Genomic DNA, 19,601 nt, shown 5'->3' with positions numbered 1-19,601 from the left:
CAGGCCCTGGAGGTGCTCAGCATGCAAGAGCCAAAGGGGGGCAGATGGAGGGGAAACCCTTGAATGCTTCAAACAATCAAGTTTTGTAGCAAAACTAGCTTCATAAAGTCATAAAATCAGCGAGTGGTTTGGGTTGGAATGGACTTTAAAGAGCATCTCATTCCAACTTCCCTGCCATGGGCAGGGACACGTGCCACTAGACCAGGTTGCTCAAAGCCCCATCCAACCTGGCCTTGAACACTGCCAGCAGGGAGGGGGCAGCCACAGCTTCTCTGGGCAACCTGTGCCAGGGCCTCATCATGATCATAGGAAAGAATTTCTTACTAAAATTTAATCTCAGTCAACCCTATTTTAGTTTAAAGCCATTAGCCCTTGTCCTGTCACTGCATGCCTTTGTAAAAAGTCCCTCTCCAGGTTTCTTGCAGGCCCCTTCAGGCACTGGAAGGCTGTTTTAAGGTCTCCCCGCAGCCTTCTCTTCTCCAGACTGAACAGCCCGAACTGTCTCAGCCTTTCCTCACAGCAGAGGCTTTCCAGGCCTCCGACCATTGCTATGGTCTCCTCTGGCCCCGCTCCAACAGCTCTGGGTCTGTCCTGTGTTGAGGACTCCGGACCTGAATGCAGAACTCCAAGGGAGGTCTCACTAGAGTGGAGCAGAGGGGCGAAATCCCCTCCCTTGACCTGCTGCCCACGCTGCTGAGGATTCAGCCCAGGATAGGGTTGGGCTTCTGGGCTACGAGCACCCATTGGGGCGTCATGTAAAGCTTCTCATCAATCCAGAAACTGAAGTCTGTCTCCTCAGGGCTGCTCTCAACCCATTCTCCACCGTGCCTTTAGTTGTGCTTGGGATTGCCCTGACCCATGTACAGGACCTTGCACTTGGCCTTGTCGAACTTCATGTTGTTTGCAGAGGCTCACCTCTCAAGCCTGTCCAGTTCCCTCTGGGTGGCATCCCTTCCCTGCACCATGTCGGCCTCACCACACATCTTGGTGTCGTTGGCAAACTTGCTGAGGGTCCACTCAATCCAACCTTCTGTGTTGCCAACAAAGATGTTTTCCTCTCCAGGGCACTTTCCTGGGAATATTCTTGAGAACATCACTAGAAGCAGCCCGAAGCCTTCAGGCCCTGCCTTGAGGAGATCCCATTTCATCATGGAAATGCTGTTATGTGTGTCACCTCTGTCACAGGAGTGCCCAGTGCTTGTCCCTGCCTGCTGTCACAGGCCTGCCACACCGCAGCACTGTGGCAGAGCTGCCAGAGCACTCAGGAATTACAGTCACAAAAGGTCTCAGCAGGACTTCATGAGGGCAGAAAGACTGCAGTTCAGGAAAGACCAAGAGCTGGTGCTCCCTGGCACTGCTGCTGTGCTGGGACTCTTTTCCCCTTCACCTCCAGAGGTGCCCCTGAAGGTCTAGAGAAAGCTTTGAAGGAAGGATCTTAGAGAAACAAGTGGCTGCAGCAGTCTTCATATTCTTGAAGCACACCGAGAGCATGGCTCCTCTTTTACACAGTCTCTGGGTCACAGAAGCCAAGCAGATACTGACATAGCAGTGGGAGGAAAAATGGCGATTCCTTGCAGGGAATATTATCACAATCAAAAAATCGCAAAACCCAAACCAAACAAACAACCAAAGACAGCCTGGTCCTGCAGTGCTTTACAATGTGAGCAATATGCAGAAGAAGGTGGGAAGTGTATTGTTACTTAAGAACATCCAGTCACCAGTTTCTGCACAGCGTCCTCGAGCTCCTGGTTCCTCATGCTGTAGATAAGGGGGTTCACTGCTGGGGGTACCACTGTGTATAGAACAGCCACCACTAGATCAAGCAATGGGAACGATATGGAGGGGGACTTCAGGTAGGCAAACAATAGAGTACCTATGAAGAGGGAGACCACGGCCAGGTGAGGGAGACATGTGGAAAAGGCTTTGTGCCGTCCCTGCTCAGAGGGGATCCTCAGCACGGCCCTGAAGATCTGCACATAGGACAGCACAATGAAAACAAAACACCCAAAAACTAAAGAAACACTGACTACAAGCAGCCCGCCTTCCCTGAGGTAGGAGTGTGAGCAGGAGAGCTTGAGGATCTGTGGGATTTCACAGAAGAACCGGTCCACAGCATTGCCCTTGCAGAGGGGTATGGAAAATGTATTGGCAGTGTGCAGGAGAACATTGAGAAAGCCAGTGCCCCAGGCACCTGCTGCCATGTGGACACAAGCTCTGCTGCCCAGGAGGGTCTCGTAGTGCAGGGGTTTGCAGATGGCAACGTAGCGGTCATAGGCCATAACAGTAAGAAGACAATGCTCTGCTCCAACAAAGAAGATAGACAGAAAGAGCTGGGCAGCACATCCAGTGAAGGAAATGGCCCTGGTGTTCCACAGGGAATTGGTCATAGATTTGAGGACAGTAGTGGAGATGGAGCCCAGGTCGAGGAGGGAGAGGTTGAGGAGGAAGAAATACATGGGAGTGTGGAGGCGGTGGTCACAGGCTATGACAGTGATGATGAGGCCATTGCTGAGGAGGGTAGCCAGGTAGATGGCCAGGAAGAACCAGAAGTGCAAGAGCTGCAGCTCCCCCTTGTCTGCAAATTCCAGGAGGACGAACTCGGTGATGGAGCTGCCATTAGGCATTTGCTCTCTCTGGGAAAATATTCCTGTCCAAGGAAGAAAAAACAGTGGGAATTTAGGGGATACGTCTCTGAGCCTTTTCTTGCAGACTTTCCCCCTGCTACGCCCCCCCCACCCCCCTTTCTTTCTTTAGGATACTTTCTTTAAGCTCAGTGGCCATAGCTCTCGTTGGTGCTGGCTGAATGTGCCATGAGGAAAAGGACCTTTGTGCACTGGCTGCCAAGGATTCAGCCATGCTGTGCAGCACTGGGGTTCGTGGGCATGGTGGGGATAAGGGGGCATCCTGGTGTTCGACTTTGACCTTTGAAACTGCTCCTGACTCAAAAGGGCTTTTCAGCACCTGCACTCCCAGTGCTAAGAAATGAGGAAGGCAAAGTCAGGCTGAGTCCTTTGGGATTTTCAGAGTTGCCCCCAACGCACCTGGGCAGTGTTCTGGGATGTCAGAAACCCTCAGCATTTCTGTAGCACTCAGGGAGAACAGGGCTGCCCAGCTGCTCTGGGCTTACACTATTCTGAGATTGAGAGTGATCGCACTCCCATGTTATCCTGAAAAGCCACCAGACACAGCTGAAGAGCAGCAGGATACACAGCAGACTACTAAACATCTCACCCTTACTCAAGGTCTCAGCACCCCACTTCTAGTCAAGGACACATGCAGCTCATTTCACCAACCCAAGAGCATTTCCTCAGTTGGGCGTAGCATCTCTGCGCTGCTTCATGGGGCTTTTCAGATAACACAATTGTGTTATTAGAAAGATATGCATTCTTGAGCCCTGCTCATAGCTTTGAAGAACACCTCAGGAAGATAGCCATGTGTCCTAGTGATGGATTCTGACTATGGGAAATCTAGCTTGTTCTCTGGGCCCACAGACTTCACTGTCCTATGTACCACAGTTTAGAGAAGACTGGCACACCTCATTCCCATGGACACGCCTACCTGGGAGGACCCACATAATCAGTGTCTGACTCTGCAGCTGAAACTCCCATCCCCAGAGAGCCTGATGGAGCGAACATGGGTACTACTTCAGTAACACAGACAAGTGGAGCAGGAAGGAGAAATACATTGAGGTTCGAGATGAAAGAGGCAGAGGCAGCCAGGCACTCAGGACACTGCTACCCTCACCCAGTTGCACACATTGCCAGGTCGTTGTGCTCTCAGTCCCTGAGATCCTCAGAGGGAACAGGGCAAGTAACTTGAGAGCTTGATAGTCACCCCTTCTTTGACCTTCCCCTTCACATATCAACAGGAAAATATCCTGGGGAGATCTGGATCTGTGAGATTCCCTGACCCCATGTAGCTGTTTCTTGATAGCAGAAGGACCCTGCCCTGCCTTACTGGGGTTTTCTGTTCCACACACAGCTTCTCCTCGCAGTAACCTGGGGAGCTCCTTGGGCAGGCTGAGTGCTGACCCTGGCAGGCAGCAGAGTCCCTGCCCCAGCACAGAGCCTCATGTTTGTGCAGAGACCCTGTTCTGCAGGACAATTTCGGGCAGCCCGGGCTGCACATCCACCTTCATAGCCCTGCAGCCGTCCTTGCGAGAAGGGAACTGACTTGCCCTCTACCTGTCGTGGTGCAGCAGGCAAGTCCTTCTTTGCAGCACATTCTCACCTACAGCAAGAGAAAAACTGTGATATTCCTCAAGGTCCATCCCGTAGGCTGGGGGGTGTGACAGCTTTAGTAGATCTTTTCATAAAGTGCAGATATGTTGCCCTTCACGTGGAGACTTACCGTGCCAATGACTGAAAAAATCTTTCTCTCAGTGAGCTCTCAGCATCCTCACACCCCAGACTGCCTTTAACCTCTCTGCCTCACTCCTCTCCCCTCTGTGCCTGCAGGCAGTGCCAGCAGCCCTGCTGTGCTTTGCAGAGGAGCTGCTTCTGGGCAGAGCTGTCTCTTTGAAGTGTTTCCCTGTTGCCATGAGCTCCCTCCATCCCAGGAGCCCAGCTCAGATCAGCAGCACAAGACCGCCCAATGTGTCTCTGGTTCTGCCCTCTCCGGGCTCCCCCCAGGGAACCTGCTGTGAAACAGGATGAAGTCATCACTCATGTTCCCTCCCTCTGTTAGGGAGAAACACTTCTGTTCTACAGTGTCATAACTTTATTGGAAAAAGAGTAAGAAACAAAAGTCATCTTTCCTTGATCCATCATTAGACAAGACAACCAGAGAGTGACAGGGAGAGATCTCCTTTACCCCTGCTGAGGGAAGGGTTTCAGCCTATTCATCTGAGGCATCTCATCCTTGATCTGAAGTCCTGGAGCTAGAAGAGGACTCAGCTCACTCTCATGCACACCACAAACCCACAGGAGGCGGGATTCCTCTTGCCTCAGTTCAGATGGGCACCAAAAAGGCTTCTGCATGGGAGCTCCTTGTCTCAGCTCCCTTCATTATTAATAAACATGGAGGGCAGGAGGAAGAACTTTAGACACAGATACCTGGTGACAGGATTGATTTCGAAGGTGACCAAGATGCTTGTGGGCAACTACAAGCTCTATTGGAGCAGTTCATAGAGACACAGCAGTGTCTGAGGGCACCTTCCTGGAGGCTGGTGGGAAATGCCTTTGGTGAACTTCAATGACAGAAAGTGCCCACATTCAAGAGAACTGAACCTGCAAATATTTATATATGTCCAGGGCTGTTGATCGATGTAATCAGCTTGACCATATGGAGTCCTGCGGCACAGGGAGAGGCAGGTCTCTTTCTTCCTATTCTCCATCAGCTGTATTGTCCGCATGGCCTTAATAGTATGATGCGATTTGTCTCATGTGCATCCCCTCATTGCCTAACCTCATTCAGGGCAGCTGAATCCTCATATATTTTACATTTACAGACATCTATGACTACTGAAGGTGCTAGGGCTCTCCAGGAAAACAGCATGAACCTGACATGCACAGCACAGGTCCTATGCGGGAACCCCATCCCCACTCAGACTCGCTGTGTGACAGGCACCACCCAGGGCATCTCACACAGATTTGGTGCCTTTGGGCAGTGATGGAATCCCGCCACTGCAGTGACACAAGTTCTGTCCCTTCTCTATCCAGTGGATGAACAGCAGAGCGTGAACAGCAAGCACTTCACAGCAGGGTCTTCACTTGAGGGCATTCCCTCTCAAACTCTGCTCGTTGTTCTCTCCTCCAGTATTTAACCATCCCTTTGATGTCACAATCATGGATCAGGCCGATAATTTTCACAGTGACATCCACACCCAAGAACATTTTCGACATCATCTCTTCCTTCCTGAGATCAGCTTCACCTCCACCACAGGCCCTCAGGGCTGCAGAGACAGAGCAGATATCAAACTCCTTTCCTGGCATTGTCAAAAGCAGGGTTTGCTCTACTTGTGGGCACCTCGCTTCTCCTTTACATTGCCACGTGTTATCCACTCCAGCATGTCTCTGCTGTGAAGGAAAGACTTTGCACACACAAGGTCTTGGGCACTTGGTAGCAGGTTTCTTTTTGCCAGTCTGCTCTCAGCACAGATGTGCCACACCTGAGGTGCTGCATCCCAGACATGCTCCAATGGCCTCAGCCTGGGGCACAGGGAGGAGAAGCTGGAGACCCCCAGGGCATCTCTTCATCCCACTTGGAGGGAAGAACAACCAAGGCATGTTGAGACAGCTGACATGATTGGGGTGCTGTGATGGGTGGATACAGGTTGAGAAGGAGAAACAGGCCAGAAAGCTCAGGAGGTTGGTGTCCTGAGTGAGAAGGAGCTGCTTAGGTGTGTGGAGCTCCTCTATGGGATGAACAAGCTGAGTGAGTCTTTATCAGTCAGAGTCAGGGGAGAGACTAGTAAGGGTGACGTCCTGGTGGGAGGCAAAGAATGAATTAATGTCCCTTTGCTGACCTCAGTTACCTTGGCATTCCCTGGAAGGGGACCACCATAGCATGCAATTAGTCCTGGAGGTTTCTGGAGAGCCTGGGTGAAGACACAGCTTGGGACACCAATCTTTGTAGCTCAGCTGTCAGATTGTTCAAGAGTGGTGATGCTCATATGCATCTGTTAGTCAAAAAGAATGAAAAGCTGGTTCAAGGATGTAAAAACCTGTGTCAACTGTCGCTGTCATAACTGTGAAATAGTGGACTCTGATCTCCCAAGGAGGAGAGCAGAAAAATGCAGATGCTGTGCCTCAAAGAAGCTGATTTCGGCCTACTCTTGTGACTTTTAGTGAGTAAGCCCATGTGAGCAGCACACAAGGGCAACAGAGCTCAGCACAGCTGGTCTTCAAGGACAGTGTCTTCCAGGCAGGAGACTGTGCATGTCAATAGCCAGGACAAGAAGCAGAACTATCAGGAGAGAAGCTTGGGCAAATAAGAAACTCAGGGAGAAGCTCCAAGAATAAAAGGGAGCATACAAGAGATGGATGCAAGGATGGAAACAAAGGAGGAATTCAGAAATGCTATGGGTTTTAGAAAAGCCAGAGCTCCGTTAGAGTTGACATTTGCAAGGGAGTTAAAGGCCACAGCAATGAATTGTTACTCCTTTAGAACAATTAAAAAAGAAACAAAGACAGTGTGTGGCCACTGTAGAATTCAGGAAGAGCAGAGGTGAATAGGTCTGAAATTATCTGTGTCCTCTTTGCCTCAGAATCCACCTGCAAGGTCTCCCTGTTCTGGGTGTCTAAGAGGAAGAACCCTAGGTGAAACACAGCAGTGGAGGGAGATCAAGTCAGGGGTTACTTAGATAAGGTCAACCCTTTATAACCCACTGGACCAGAGGGGATGAGTCCAAGGATGTTGAGAGACCAGGCTGATGTCATAGCAGGGCTACTCTGATACACAATGGAATTTCATTGTGACTGGAGAAAGCAGAAAGCACCTCTTTCATACATCTTGTAGAGACCCAAGGACTGATCAGGGGAATTACAGGCTGCAGAGACAGAAGCAAGGAGCTGTGTGGCTGGGCAGCAGCTCTCTGGAAATGGTGCTGGTGGTCCTTGACTTCATTAGGCAAACCACGACCCAGCAGCAAAGGCAGCCAACAGCATCCTGTATGAGCAGGAGCCCAGGCAAAAATAGTGATTGTCACCCTCTGCTCAGCACCTTTTGCACCACACCCTGAACAATGACAGTGAGACAATGGCAAAGAGGAACAGGTTCAATGAAGGACCACTAAGGTGGTAATCCTCCACTGTCCTTCAAGAGTTTGTGTGATTTCCCTAAAAGCATCAATATCTGCAACAACAACAACCAGAGAACTAATCTGCCTAAGTATAAATATCTGCAGGGGAGCAATCTGCATCTGTGGTAGCCCCTCTGAGCAATGTCAGTGGAATCAGTATTTGCAACACCTAATCCACAAGTACATGTCTGAAGCCCTTCAGATGAAGGATGATCTTGAAAAAGTCACCATGTGTATTCCGAGGCAGCATGGACACTGCTAATTTCCCTCCCCAGAGAGTAGCAGAGGCTGGATCCCCTCCTCAGGACACACTCCTTACCAGGAAGCCACAGGCATGGGGGAGCTCACCTGGTTCTTAAGGGCACATCACTCGGCATCTGTTTTGATCCATGTGGTGCTTTTCTGTGACTCTTTCTGCAGATGCGTACATAAAAAGACAGCAGTTTCATAAGAGATAACCATAAAGGCCCTGCTATGCATGAGAAAGCTCACCATGAGGCAGCAAAGAAGACTGTAATAATCACCAGGAAAATCCAGGAAGAATACAGAATTGCAGAATATCTTGGGTTGAAAGGGACCTTTAAGTCATCTAGTCCACCCCCCTACTTTGAGCAGGGACATATTCAACTAGATCAGGTTGCTCAGAGCCCCGTCCAATCTGACTTTGAATGTGTTAAAACATGCTCTTCTGTATATTCAGAATTCATCTTTTCTATCAAGCAATATTTTTAGGTCTGATATTCTTAGCATAGTCTCTGTTAAGAATTTGCATAGATTCTGCAAGAGAATCTTTCTCCTGCTCTCTCTGCAATATTTTTTTTGCTTTTTTTACTTCTTACACTCTTTTGCCTTCCATTCATTTAACAGTAAACAAACAATATTTATTGTCTGTGCAAGTAAAGACTCTTACCAAGAATATTAGTTACACTTGAAATTCTGAAATAATTGTTCTTTTCAGAGGTATAGGCAGATAATACAAAACTGTTTGCTGTGGACATGAGGCCTCACATGTTCAGAATACATTTGATATTGTACAAGTGAGTCAAAAGATTCTTTATCTGTTATTTTTAATAGACTCAAAAGCTGTACATACTAGAAGAAAAATTGAAAAACTATTTTGAAGAATGGTTGAGGTTGAAAGCTTCCATGTCCGTTAAGTTTCGGTTTACATGACTTTTCTTATGCTGTTTATGTCAATACTTAATGATCTTCCTCCTCTTGTCACCGAAAATCCAGGAATAACACCTCGTAACACCACTGTAGTGTTAAAAGGCAGGCATTCTTTATTGCAGCGCTGGATGCACGAGGGATAATTCCTCCAGACGTGCATACCTCATAACTTTTCCATGCAGTTTATATAGATTAAAAATATATATATTTATTTTATTCATGCATATTCAATATTATTCTCTTTGCCGACTGATGTAGACTTTCTCGCTTCTTACGTAGATTGTTGCGCAGACTCAGTCACCCTCTTCTATTATTTGTTTTTGGGTAGGTGGTATTACTTGAGTAGGGGGTCAGTGAGTTGGTGGTCGTGGTCTCCCCCTGCCGGAATCACCTTTTGCCCACTAGGCTCTCAATCTTGGCAAACCTGGTCAGTCTCTTCAGTCCGTTTCACAGAACCACACTCCATCATTTCTCTTGACAAAAACAGCATTACCCACTATGGTTAGCGTTAGTGGTTACCTAGAGAATAGACCTCTGTTCCCGGACCTGATGTCCAGGTGGGTTGGGCTGTACTAGGAACACAGCAGCACTGTTCATGTTTATGGTCAACTGATTCTATCACCCTGGATACATTTCCTCCTTTTCGAAGTGTTGAAATAATCATTACTTTCAATACTTCCATGTTAAATCAAATTACATTTTATTACACATTGATTCAATATCTATTGCTAATAATGATCAAATTCTACAATAATACAATTATTCATTATTCATTATATCACAGAATCACAGAATCAGAGTATGGTAGGGGTTGGAAGAGACCTCTGTGGGTCATCTAGTCCAACCCTCCTGCCAAAGCAGGGTCACCTACAGCAGGCTGCACAGGACCTTGTCCAGGCGGGTCTTGAATATCTCCAGAGAAGGAGACTCCACAGCCTCCCTGGGCAGCCTGGGCCAGGGCTCCGTCACCCTCAGAGGGAAGAAGTTCTTCCTCATGTTCAGACAGAATTTCCTCTGCTTAAGTTTGTGCCCATTGCTCCTTGTCCTGTCGCTGGGCACCACTGAAAAGAGTTTGGCCCCATCCTCCTGACACCCACCCTGCAGATATTTGTGAGCATTTATAAGGTCCCCTCGCAGCCTTCTCTTCTTCAGGCTGAACAAGCCCAGCTCCCTCAGCCTCTCCTCGTAGCAGAGATGCTCCAGTCCCCTCATCATCCTTGTGGCCCTCCGCTGGACTCTCTCCAGTAGCTCCTCATCTTTCTTGAATTGGGGAGCCCAGAACTGGACAGAGTACTCCGGGTGGGGCCTCACTAGGGCATTGTAGAGGGGAAGGAGAACTTCCCTCGACCTGCTGGCCACGCTCTTCATAATGCATCCCAGGATCCCATTGGCCTTCTTGGCAACAAGGGCATGATGACTGGCTCATGGTCAACCTGTCATCTACCAGGAACAGGTGAGGTTTCTGAGTGCCAATGATTGCAAACTGAGAGCAGAGCCATCACATGTGGAGTGATCTAAAGGCTATGCTTGTTCCATACTCTTATCTTCAGCTCATTTCTCACAGGTTTTAAATTTTGCTCCTTCCAGCTTGCTGTCTTTTAGCACTGAAGTTGAGAGTACCCAAGTCAGAGCCTTGCTTTCAATTTTGTTTACAGCCTAAAGCACCCCATGGTGGGAAGACATCCCAGGAAGCTTGTAGAAGGTGAACATTCCCAGGAATCTCAGGAGGCCTGGAATACCAATAGCTGTGTTCAGGGAGCTGATCAAATGCATCGTCTCCATTTGCGTAATGGAGGCTTCGATGCCTGGTTCATGTGTAACCTCTTTCTGTGGGTGAAGACATTTATTGTGCAAGCAGGTCTGACCTCAGAGCTGGCCTCTCTTTGAGCTGGGCGCTCGAGTTGAGACCTTCTGAACTCCATTCCACCCTGAGCTGTCCTATAAAGTAGAGGCCCGCATAGTCACCTGCATCTCTTCTTGCAGAATGTGTAGTAAGGAAGAGGCTCATGGAAGGTTTGGTGGGGAAGAGACTGTTGGGGGTCTCTAGGGCAACCTCCAGTCTGGCGGTGACATTGTGGAGCTGAAACATGAAGAGCTCCAAAGGTAGAGATCTCATCAGTGCTCCTCCTAGTACATTTTATTTTGCTTAAAGCTCAGCCTAAAGCTCCCAAGAAGCATTTGGTGGCTGTTGCTTCTGTCCTATCTTACTAAAGCATATCCCAAAGTGTCATATCTAAACGTTGTTTTTTGAGGTGTTCAAAAAATGTGTAGATACCGCTCTTCGGGATATGGTTTAGTAAGCATGGTGGTTTTGGGTGGATGGTTGGACTTGATGAGGTCTTTTCCAACCTATGATTCTATGATTCCTATGATTCCTATGATCACTTGTCGCTACAGTGGAGAGCTTGGCTCGGTCAACCCTCCATGTAGCTGTAGGCTCATACCACGGCAACCCATGCCTCCCCTTCAGGAGGCCAGAGATGCATAATTCCCTCAGACTCTCCTCACAGTTCGTGATTTACGCTGCCTTGTTTCATCTTGGCAAACCTTGTCTGGACCTTCTTCAATTTCTCCACTTTCCTTTTGAAATGTGAGGCCCACTGGCTCCTATGGCATCTGCTATCATGATGCCCAGGCCCTTCTCCTCAGAGCACTCGTTAGCCGGTCAGATCCCTCCCCTTTCTGCTGCATGGACTTGTTCTGCAGCTTTTCCTCCTAAGTCTTCAGGTTCCTGTTTGCCAAATCCCCAGGTGTGTCAAGGTCCCAAGGACAGGACCTGCAAGAATCCAGCTTTTAAAGTATGTGTAACAATGGTCATCCTAAGTTATGGTGCTTCCAACATTACTGTAAATTAAGTTGTTGGAGATAAGAAATGAGTACTAGTGTTCATGGAGTTTCTAAGCAAGCTAAGAGCAGTGCTGTAATCATCAATAGAACGGAGCGTCCAAAATGATCAAACGCAGGTTCAGTTGGGAAATGGTAAAGAAGACTCAGCAGTTTTTTGCATAGGAGGTGATAAGGATGGTTAAAGAGTACTGGAGAGGTGGGAAGAGTGAAAAGGGAACAAAAGGGGAAGCAAAGAAATTGATTGGGACTCTTTTGGGCATCCTTGTCAAGCAGCCTTGCTTCTGGACAACACTGTCTGGATCAGGAGAAGAAAGTTGCAGCTGATCTGACTATACCAACATCTGACTTACTTCCACAGTCGTGGGGTATCTGGGAGATTTCACTAGCATTCTTAAGGGAAGAGCAAGAGAGCAAGGAACCCCAGTATCATTTAGGTTTCCCGTCTCCTTCATGGGACTTGAGGAGGTCTCTGGTCTGGTCTTGCATTCACATTAGGGCCAGCTATGGAGTCAGACCAAATTGCTCAAGGCTTGATCCAGTGGTGGCTGGAAAGCTTCCAAGGACTGAGATGGAACAATGTCTCTGGAAGACTTGCTGCAATGTTTGGATGCCCTCGTGGACAAAAATAATTTCCTTATCTCTATCCTGAATGTTCCTTAGCTCCACATCTTACTATTGTCTGGTATCCTCCTGCCAAGCACCACGGTGACAAGACTGGCTCCATCTTCATGAACGCTTCCGCATAGGGACAGACAGGCTGTTGTGAAATTCTTGAGATCTTCCACTCTCCAGGCTAAACAAGGCCCTTGCCCTCCATTTCTCCTGCCAGACAAGTGCTTCAGCCTCTGAGAATCTTGGCAGCCCTGCAGAAAATCATTCAGTTATCAACACATTCCTTGCTGTGGTGGGTAGACCCTGGCCAATAGCCCAGCAGCTTCTCACTCTTCCCTCCCCTTCCCCAGTGGGACTGGGCAGAGAACAGGAAGAAATAAAGTGTGAGAAGTTTCAGCTCAAGATAAGAACAGTTTAATAGGTGAAGAGATGTTAAAAGCCTCATCAAGTGAAACAAAGACCATCTTTCACCACCTCCCACAAGCAGACTGATGCCCAGCCACTCTCCAAGCAGCAGAATCCTTCAACAATCAAAACCTCCACCTCCTTCTTCCTCTGTTCCATACTTTTATTCCTGAGCATGAGGTCCTATGGTATGGAATATCCCTCTGGGCAGTTTGGATCAGCTGTCCTGGCTGTGTTCCCTTTCAACTTCTTTCCAGCTCCCTGTGTACTCACTACAAGGGAGCAGAGTGAGAAACAGTAGCCAAGACACTGGTGTGTAACAAGCATTCAATTTTCTCAGCTCCCAAGGGCACAGGAAACATCCATCCTCCAGGACTTCTGGTGGTCTGTCCCAGAAGAGAAGCCGTGCTGGGCTGGCCTTTATGCCTTAGCATAGTGAAAGCAAACCTGCAGCCCATGGAGGACCAAGGATATGCTGCCCATGAAGAGAAGCCAATGCAGCAGCAGGTTTTCCGGCAGGACCTGCGGCCTGTGAGGGACCCACGGTCGAGCAGTCCATTCCTGAAGGACTGTACCCTGTGGAAAGGATTCATGCTGGAGCAATTTGTGGAGAACTGCAGCCATTGGGAAGGACCCACAATGGAGAATTTCAGAAACAGAGTGTTATGACCTGACTGCCACTCCCATTCCACATCCTCCCTATGACACTTGGGTGTTAGGAGTTAGGAGTGATGTTGAGCTTGGGAAGAAATGCGTGAGGAGTCAAGGATAATTCCCTCTGCTGCCCCACAATGCCCCAGTATGTCCCAGTGACCTCCAGGTAGGGCATGACTCCTTCACCACTGCTCCCTCAGCCTGATCATCCAGCTATTTTTTTACCCATTTTTTGTCAAGACATCCTGGCTGTAATGGCCTAACCAGGGTGAAAGGACATTGAGGGAGACCATGTCAAAAGGGTCAAAAATGGCATCCACTGTTCTTCACTCATGCACAAATGCTGATACTTCTTCATGACAGCAACTAGGTTTGAGAGGCATGATTGATCCATCATCAGTCCATGCTGACTGCTTTCAGACACGTTCTTGTTTTTTAGGTGCACAGAAATGCCAAATTGACCTTGTACAGCCTGGGGTTCCCTGGGTTGACGTTCTGACCTCTTTCAACAACAGGAGCAACATTGCCTTGTCCTCACTCACAAGAGCCCTCGACCAATGCCAGGAAGTTTAGAAAGCTATATTCCAAAGAAATTTCGATCTCCCCTTATAACATCATAACTGCTATTCTTCCTGTTAAATGGTGTATTGAATTTCTCTAATTTTTCATATATTTTCACCTGTCTTCACTATTTCTAAAGTAATTTTTTTCAGATGCAGGCTACCTAGACAAAGACCCTTTCCATCATTGTCCAGTTTTCTCCTCCCTTTACTCTTTGTTCATTCAGATTCCTGCCACCTACCGAGCTGCTATTTTGACATCAGGGAGTTAAAAGTTTGCCTGCCTTTCAGCAGTCTAATTGTCTCCTTTGCCAACTCTTTAAGTGTGTTTATAACTTTTGTTTTCCTCTACATAGCCATAATATTTCTCATAAGATTATGACTTATAGGAAGGCAACCTCATTAGAGGTAGATTGTAATTACTATGTATTTTGTTTATGGAACATGATTATGCTTTAATTATTCCTTTCTTGCAAATAGGAAAACTCCTTCTGTGCCTGTGTGCAGGCAGCTCTCTATGGAGAGGAGGTGGGAGACGGTGCAATGGAGCTGTAACATCCAGCTGCAGAGATCAGCGGAGAAGGCTGATGCAAGAAACAGTGACACAACTCCCAGGTGGCCGATGAGAGAAATGTTGAGGTTGGGGAGGTGAGGAGCAAACTTTTCCATAGAGTGTCTGACCTCAAGGCACTCCTTTTCCTACCTGTCCAGATATCCTGAGGAAACACCATGGATCAGTATTGCTTGGAGAATGTTCCTACCACTTCCTCTCTAAATTGAAAAGCAATTAAAAATATACCTTAAAATAAATAAATATTTTTATTAGGCACAGGATGACATCTTCCTCCTTATCTACACTATGACAAAGCTCCTGCTAGCAGTACATGTCTTGAAGAATTGAAGAAAATTACATGAGCTTGTTAGCTTGGCACTTTCTGTATTTTAATGAGCCCCATGGGGTATTTGGTGTTTAGTTAATGAACCTCAGATACTGAGAGGAGAGAGAAAAAATGCTCAGGAAGGCAGAAGCAAAACGGAAAGTACCTGGAAGCATTGATTGGCCCCACTGAGGGCCATTACTGACAAAGCCTCCCCAGGGACTCCTTAGAGCAGAGAATTGGAGGCCATGATTGCAGGTAGGCAGAGGCACTGTGCAGGTGGCTGCATAGCTAAGAAAAAAAACCCCTTGTTCTGCTTTACGAAGCAGAAAGGCCAAGGCCTGAGCCCCAGGCCCTGGGAAGGCAGATCCTGTCCCTCACCTGTGGCTCAGGGTTCTTGCTGGATACTGCTGGATGTGAGGGTGAGCAATGAAAAGTGTAGGAAAAGTCTGTGAAACCTCCCAGCCTTCCAATGAAGAGATGAGGAAGAAACAAAGTCTAGAGCCTCAAAAGAATATTTCTCCTGCTTGGCCTCAGTGGTACAGGCAACATCCATAGTCAAGCAGACAAAGCCTTCGGTCCTGTTAAAATTTTGGCCCTGCCAGAGTCCTCAGCCATCTCTACTGCAGGCTGTCCTACACTGTTCCGTGCCTGCACCTCTTTCACTTCAGCCTGTAGATACTCATTTTGTGTTCCCGCCTAGCTTTCACTCTGACATTTCCGTATTTTCACTGTTGTCTCTTCACCCTCAATGGCTGTTCCTTCAAATTGAAATCCAGGGGCTGATCCAAACACCCCGTGGGTGACCTCTTGCACAACACTGCTACACTTCGAGTGACGTTTCTCATTCCTCATGTCCATTCTGAACCTTCCAAGATGCACTTCATGAAGATTTCCTTTCCTTCTCACTACCAAGAAAAGCTCCATCATCTCTGAAATAATCCTTCAAGGAGTCACAGGCTGCTACTTTAGTGCCGTCAGCCTCCAATTCACGAGGCTAAAGAAGCCCAGGACCCTCAGCCTCTCTACAGATGCCCAAAACCCCTTCCTGGTAGATCTCCTCTAGAACATTTTTAGTTCCTCCCCACTGGGGAGCCCCACATGCAGACACACTAGTCCAGATGTGGTTATACCAGTGTTGAGCCAACGGGGATGATAACGCTCTTCTCTGGGTGGCCACACTCCTCCTAATGCAGCCCGATATGCTCTTGGCCTTATTCGCCTTGAGCATGTGCAACTCGCTCATGTGGCATCCCTGGGAATGCCCAGGCCCTTCTCCTCAGGGTCACTCCTGAGCTGTTCACGTCCCCACCTCCCTCATTTTTTGAGTTATTCTCTTCCCTCAATAAGACTTGTAACTTCTTCTAAAATTTCATGAGGTTTCTATTGCCAAATCTAACAGTTTCTCATAGCCCCCTTCGAGGGAAGCTCTATGTTAAAAGCTTTTAGTTTGTGCATACCAGATTTGTGGTGCCTCTGACAAGACAGCAGCATGAGGACTTGCAGGACACTACCGGTAGAAGAAGGAGGTACCTGTTGAATGGAATTGCTGACCCAGGGAGGAATTCCCATGGTGTAGTGATTTAATGTGGTAGCTTGCAACAAGGACCAGACAGCTGCTTGCTCTCTGCTCCTATCCTGCAGTGGGATGGGGAGGAGAATGGACAAAACTAAAACTCATGGGTTGAGATAAAGGCAGTTTACTAAGAAATTAAAGGAAGGAACTATACTAAGACTAATTTTTATACTACTACTACAAACGATTATGCAAAACAAGTGATACACAATGCAATTTTTCTCACTGCCCAATGCCCAGTTGCACAGTCTGTCCCTAAGAAGCCATCGCAGAATCCGCGGAACTCCTGGAATTCATGGATCTGTCCCCAAACAACCCCCACTTCTATACTGAGCATGCCACCTGTGATATGGAATATTTCCATTGGTCATCTTGGGTTAGCTGCCTGGCTCTGCCACCTCCCAGCTCCTGCAGACCTACTCATTAGCTGAACAAAAGAAACCAGAAAAAGACCTTAGTTTCCTAGAAACAGCCATAAACTTCAGTGGTACCAACTTTCTTCTCATACTAAATACAAAACAGCAGCTGCTCAGATCAAAATTAACTCTGTCCCAGCTGAAACCGGGACAGTATCCACCCCTTATTTTCTACCATCTACCTCATGCTCAGATCCAACACTTTCCTATAAATTACCACCACTTTTGCTGTCTTTTCATTTGCACACAGAGATGTTCCTTACGTTATGGGCCATCCCTCCGTAATGTCCATTGAGTTCACTTAGCCCGTGACTTTGGGCTCCATCTGTCACAATAGCATTTCAAGGCAGGAGAGATGGCGTGTGCTGTTGGATTGTCACATGCTGCATGTGGGATAATCATGGAAGGTTGGCGAAGACGATTGTGAACATGCTCAAGTGACTTGCAGCTGGGTGTCGAAAAACACACATATCACTGTTTAGTCTTGTGTGCTTGACAAGTAGAACATCTGCCTTTAGATAACACAGGCCTGCAACAGACTCCAAGGTAATGTGTCGAACATGCTCGAGATTCCTGCCTTGCTGCGGGAAGGATCAAGGCACAGTGGAAAGCTCTGTCTGAGCAAATCCCTGATAAATCCAGGCAAAAGCAGCAGGTTCAGTAGCTGGCACTCTTTCTCTAGTAAGGACCTAGCTCTGTGGTGTCTGCATTCCTGCTTGGCTTCTGTGCCTCTACCCAGGTACTGTATCAGAGATCCCCTGGTTTGCGAGGTAGAGAAAATAAATCTACTCTTTACATTTCACCCGTGATTTTGTGGTTGTTTCTGCATCCTGTCTGTTTTGGCTTACACAGCCCCATGGACAGAGACTGCCCAACCTCTCTGGGTGACCTATTCCAGCACTTGGCTGAGCTCCTGGGGACAATTTGTCCTTCTCTCCTGTTGAACCTCTTCTCTTTCATCTTCCTCCCATTATTTGTTGTTCTCCTGCTATGCACAGTGGAGAAGAGATGGACTCTGTTTTCTCCATGGCCTTCTCGTAGCTGCTGGCAGGCTAGGATGAGGTCCCCCTCAGCCTTCTCTCCTCGAGGCTCAGCAAGCCCATCTCTCTCAGTCTCCTCACAGGCAAAGTGCTCCAGGCCCTGGCTGTCCTGAGCGAACTTTAATAAACCTACTCCATCTTGCCAGTATCGTTCCTGAATTGGGAGTCTGAAACCTGGATTGAGTATTTCAGAGAATCCCTTCCCTTGATCTCCTGGCCATGCTCCTGATCGTAGAGCCCAGGAAGCTGAAGACCGCCCTTGCTGCCAGGGCACACGGCTGCCTCCCGACCAGACCCCTGACCACCAAGACCTTTCCCACGGGGCTGATCCCAGGCAGGCAGCCCCCAGCCTGTGTAATTTCCAGCGTGAGTCCCGTGCAGGGGCAGAAACTGGCATTCGTCTTTCTGGCATTTCATGAGGGTCCTGCCAATATGTCTTCTCGTCCTCTTGAACCCCTCCTTGAACACTGAGGCCTGAGAGACCTTATCAGGAAGACTCAGGCAAAGAAGGCATAGAGTCCGTCAGCCTCATTACTGTCTGCTATTGTTGACTTCCTCTCCCCACTCAAAAGCAGCCCTGCATTTCCCTTGTTCAGCCTTGGTCTCTAACACAGCAATTCCAGCTCTTTGCTCTTGACTTTTCTTGCAGCCACAAACTCTGAGAGAGCTTTGCTTCTCCCAAAGTCATACCTGACCAGTGCAGGCTAAGTACAGATATTGCTTGTCTGTACTTGCCCTTGATGTCTGCTTTTGGGAGCTGCTTCATGGCTGCACCCTGTCTTGCAACGTCCCAGCCCTGCTGCCTCTTGTATTGTCCCTCGGCCCCACTGTGTAGCCACATTTAGGGAGAGGGTGTTTTTGAGTGGGGAATGGTGCCTATGACACGATGCCCACAGCAGTCCTTCACACTTTGTCACCCCATGGCCGCCTTCTTAGGCAGCCTCTCCACGCTTCTGGAATGGCCATGCCACATGTGAGGCTTCACAGCCAGCCCTGCTCCAGGGTCTGACAGGGTCTGGGCCAGGAGAGCAGCCAGGCAGGGCTGGACTTTCCCTGGATACAGGCACTGAGCCCAGCAGGAAGGTGGAGATGACCTTACAGCGAAACTCACCCAGAAACCTTGGCTGAGCAGCCACTGCTGGAAATGACCAGTGAGAGAGGCTGGGGGGGTGACGCCCTGGGTCACCTTCCTGGTCTGTCGATGTCACCAAGTGTGCAGACCAAACCCTCTGTCCTCTGCTTGCATGTCTCAGATCCCTTCCGTCAGTCCTGGCTCTGTACCACAAACCCAATGGAGTGTGTCCTCACTTGGCATGGTCACACAGCTCATCTAACTTCTGCATTTTCTGGGCACTTTTCAGCCCAGGCCAAACCCTCTTCAGATGTCCCCAGCTCCTCTGCCCTCTCCCCAGCACAGCACATTCCAGCACCCCAGGCTGCCCTGGACCCATAGCAGTCCCCTCCACACAGTGCTGCAGAGCTCTGAGCACTCACCCCACAGCCCAAGCCTCTCTGAAGGACAATGCAGCTCTTGGAGCTCAGAGAGTTGGGTCAGCCTCCCCCATCAGCCCTAGGGCTGGTGGCATGAGGAGACACAGGTCAGTGTCACCCTGTTTCCCCTCTTGTTGTCTCAGAGAGATTCTTATGTGTCCATGCAGGCAGCCTCTCTGTGCCAGACCCTCTCTCCAGCAAAAGATTCCTG

At 48.6% G+C, this 19,601-nt stretch overlaps 2 protein-coding genes across 2 annotated transcripts in view; one reads left to right on the top strand and one right to left on the bottom strand.

Annotated features, from left to right (window-relative positions):
• LOC142362621 (olfactory receptor 14C36-like) overlaps positions 1-19,601 on the top strand; it is a 136,257-nt gene that overhangs the window by 97,467 nt on the left and 19,189 nt on the right. The gene's annotated exons all lie outside the window — the stretch shown is intronic.
• Positions 1,701-2,624, bottom strand: LOC142362546 (olfactory receptor 14J1-like). Its single transcript, XM_075431451.1, has one exon. It carries the CDS (start codon positions 2,622-2,624, stop codon positions 1,701-1,703), a length of 924 nt encoding a protein of 307 aa, XP_075287566.1.

This window comes from Opisthocomus hoazin, chromosome 10 (assembly GCF_030867145.1).
Source record: "Opisthocomus hoazin isolate bOpiHoa1 chromosome 10, bOpiHoa1.hap1, whole genome shotgun sequence".
Classification (NCBI taxonomy): domain Eukaryota; kingdom Metazoa; phylum Chordata; class Aves; order Opisthocomiformes; family Opisthocomidae; genus Opisthocomus; species Opisthocomus hoazin.
Note: the sequence above shows the minus strand (reverse complement) of the source record. Positions and strands in the feature narration are given on the sequence as shown.

What these genes read in the sequence shown, in the direction of transcription:
- LOC142362546 (XM_075431451.1), bottom strand. Translation starts at nt 2,624, where the DNA reads ATGCCTAATGGCAGCTCCATCACCGAGTTCGTCCTCCTGGAATTTGCA.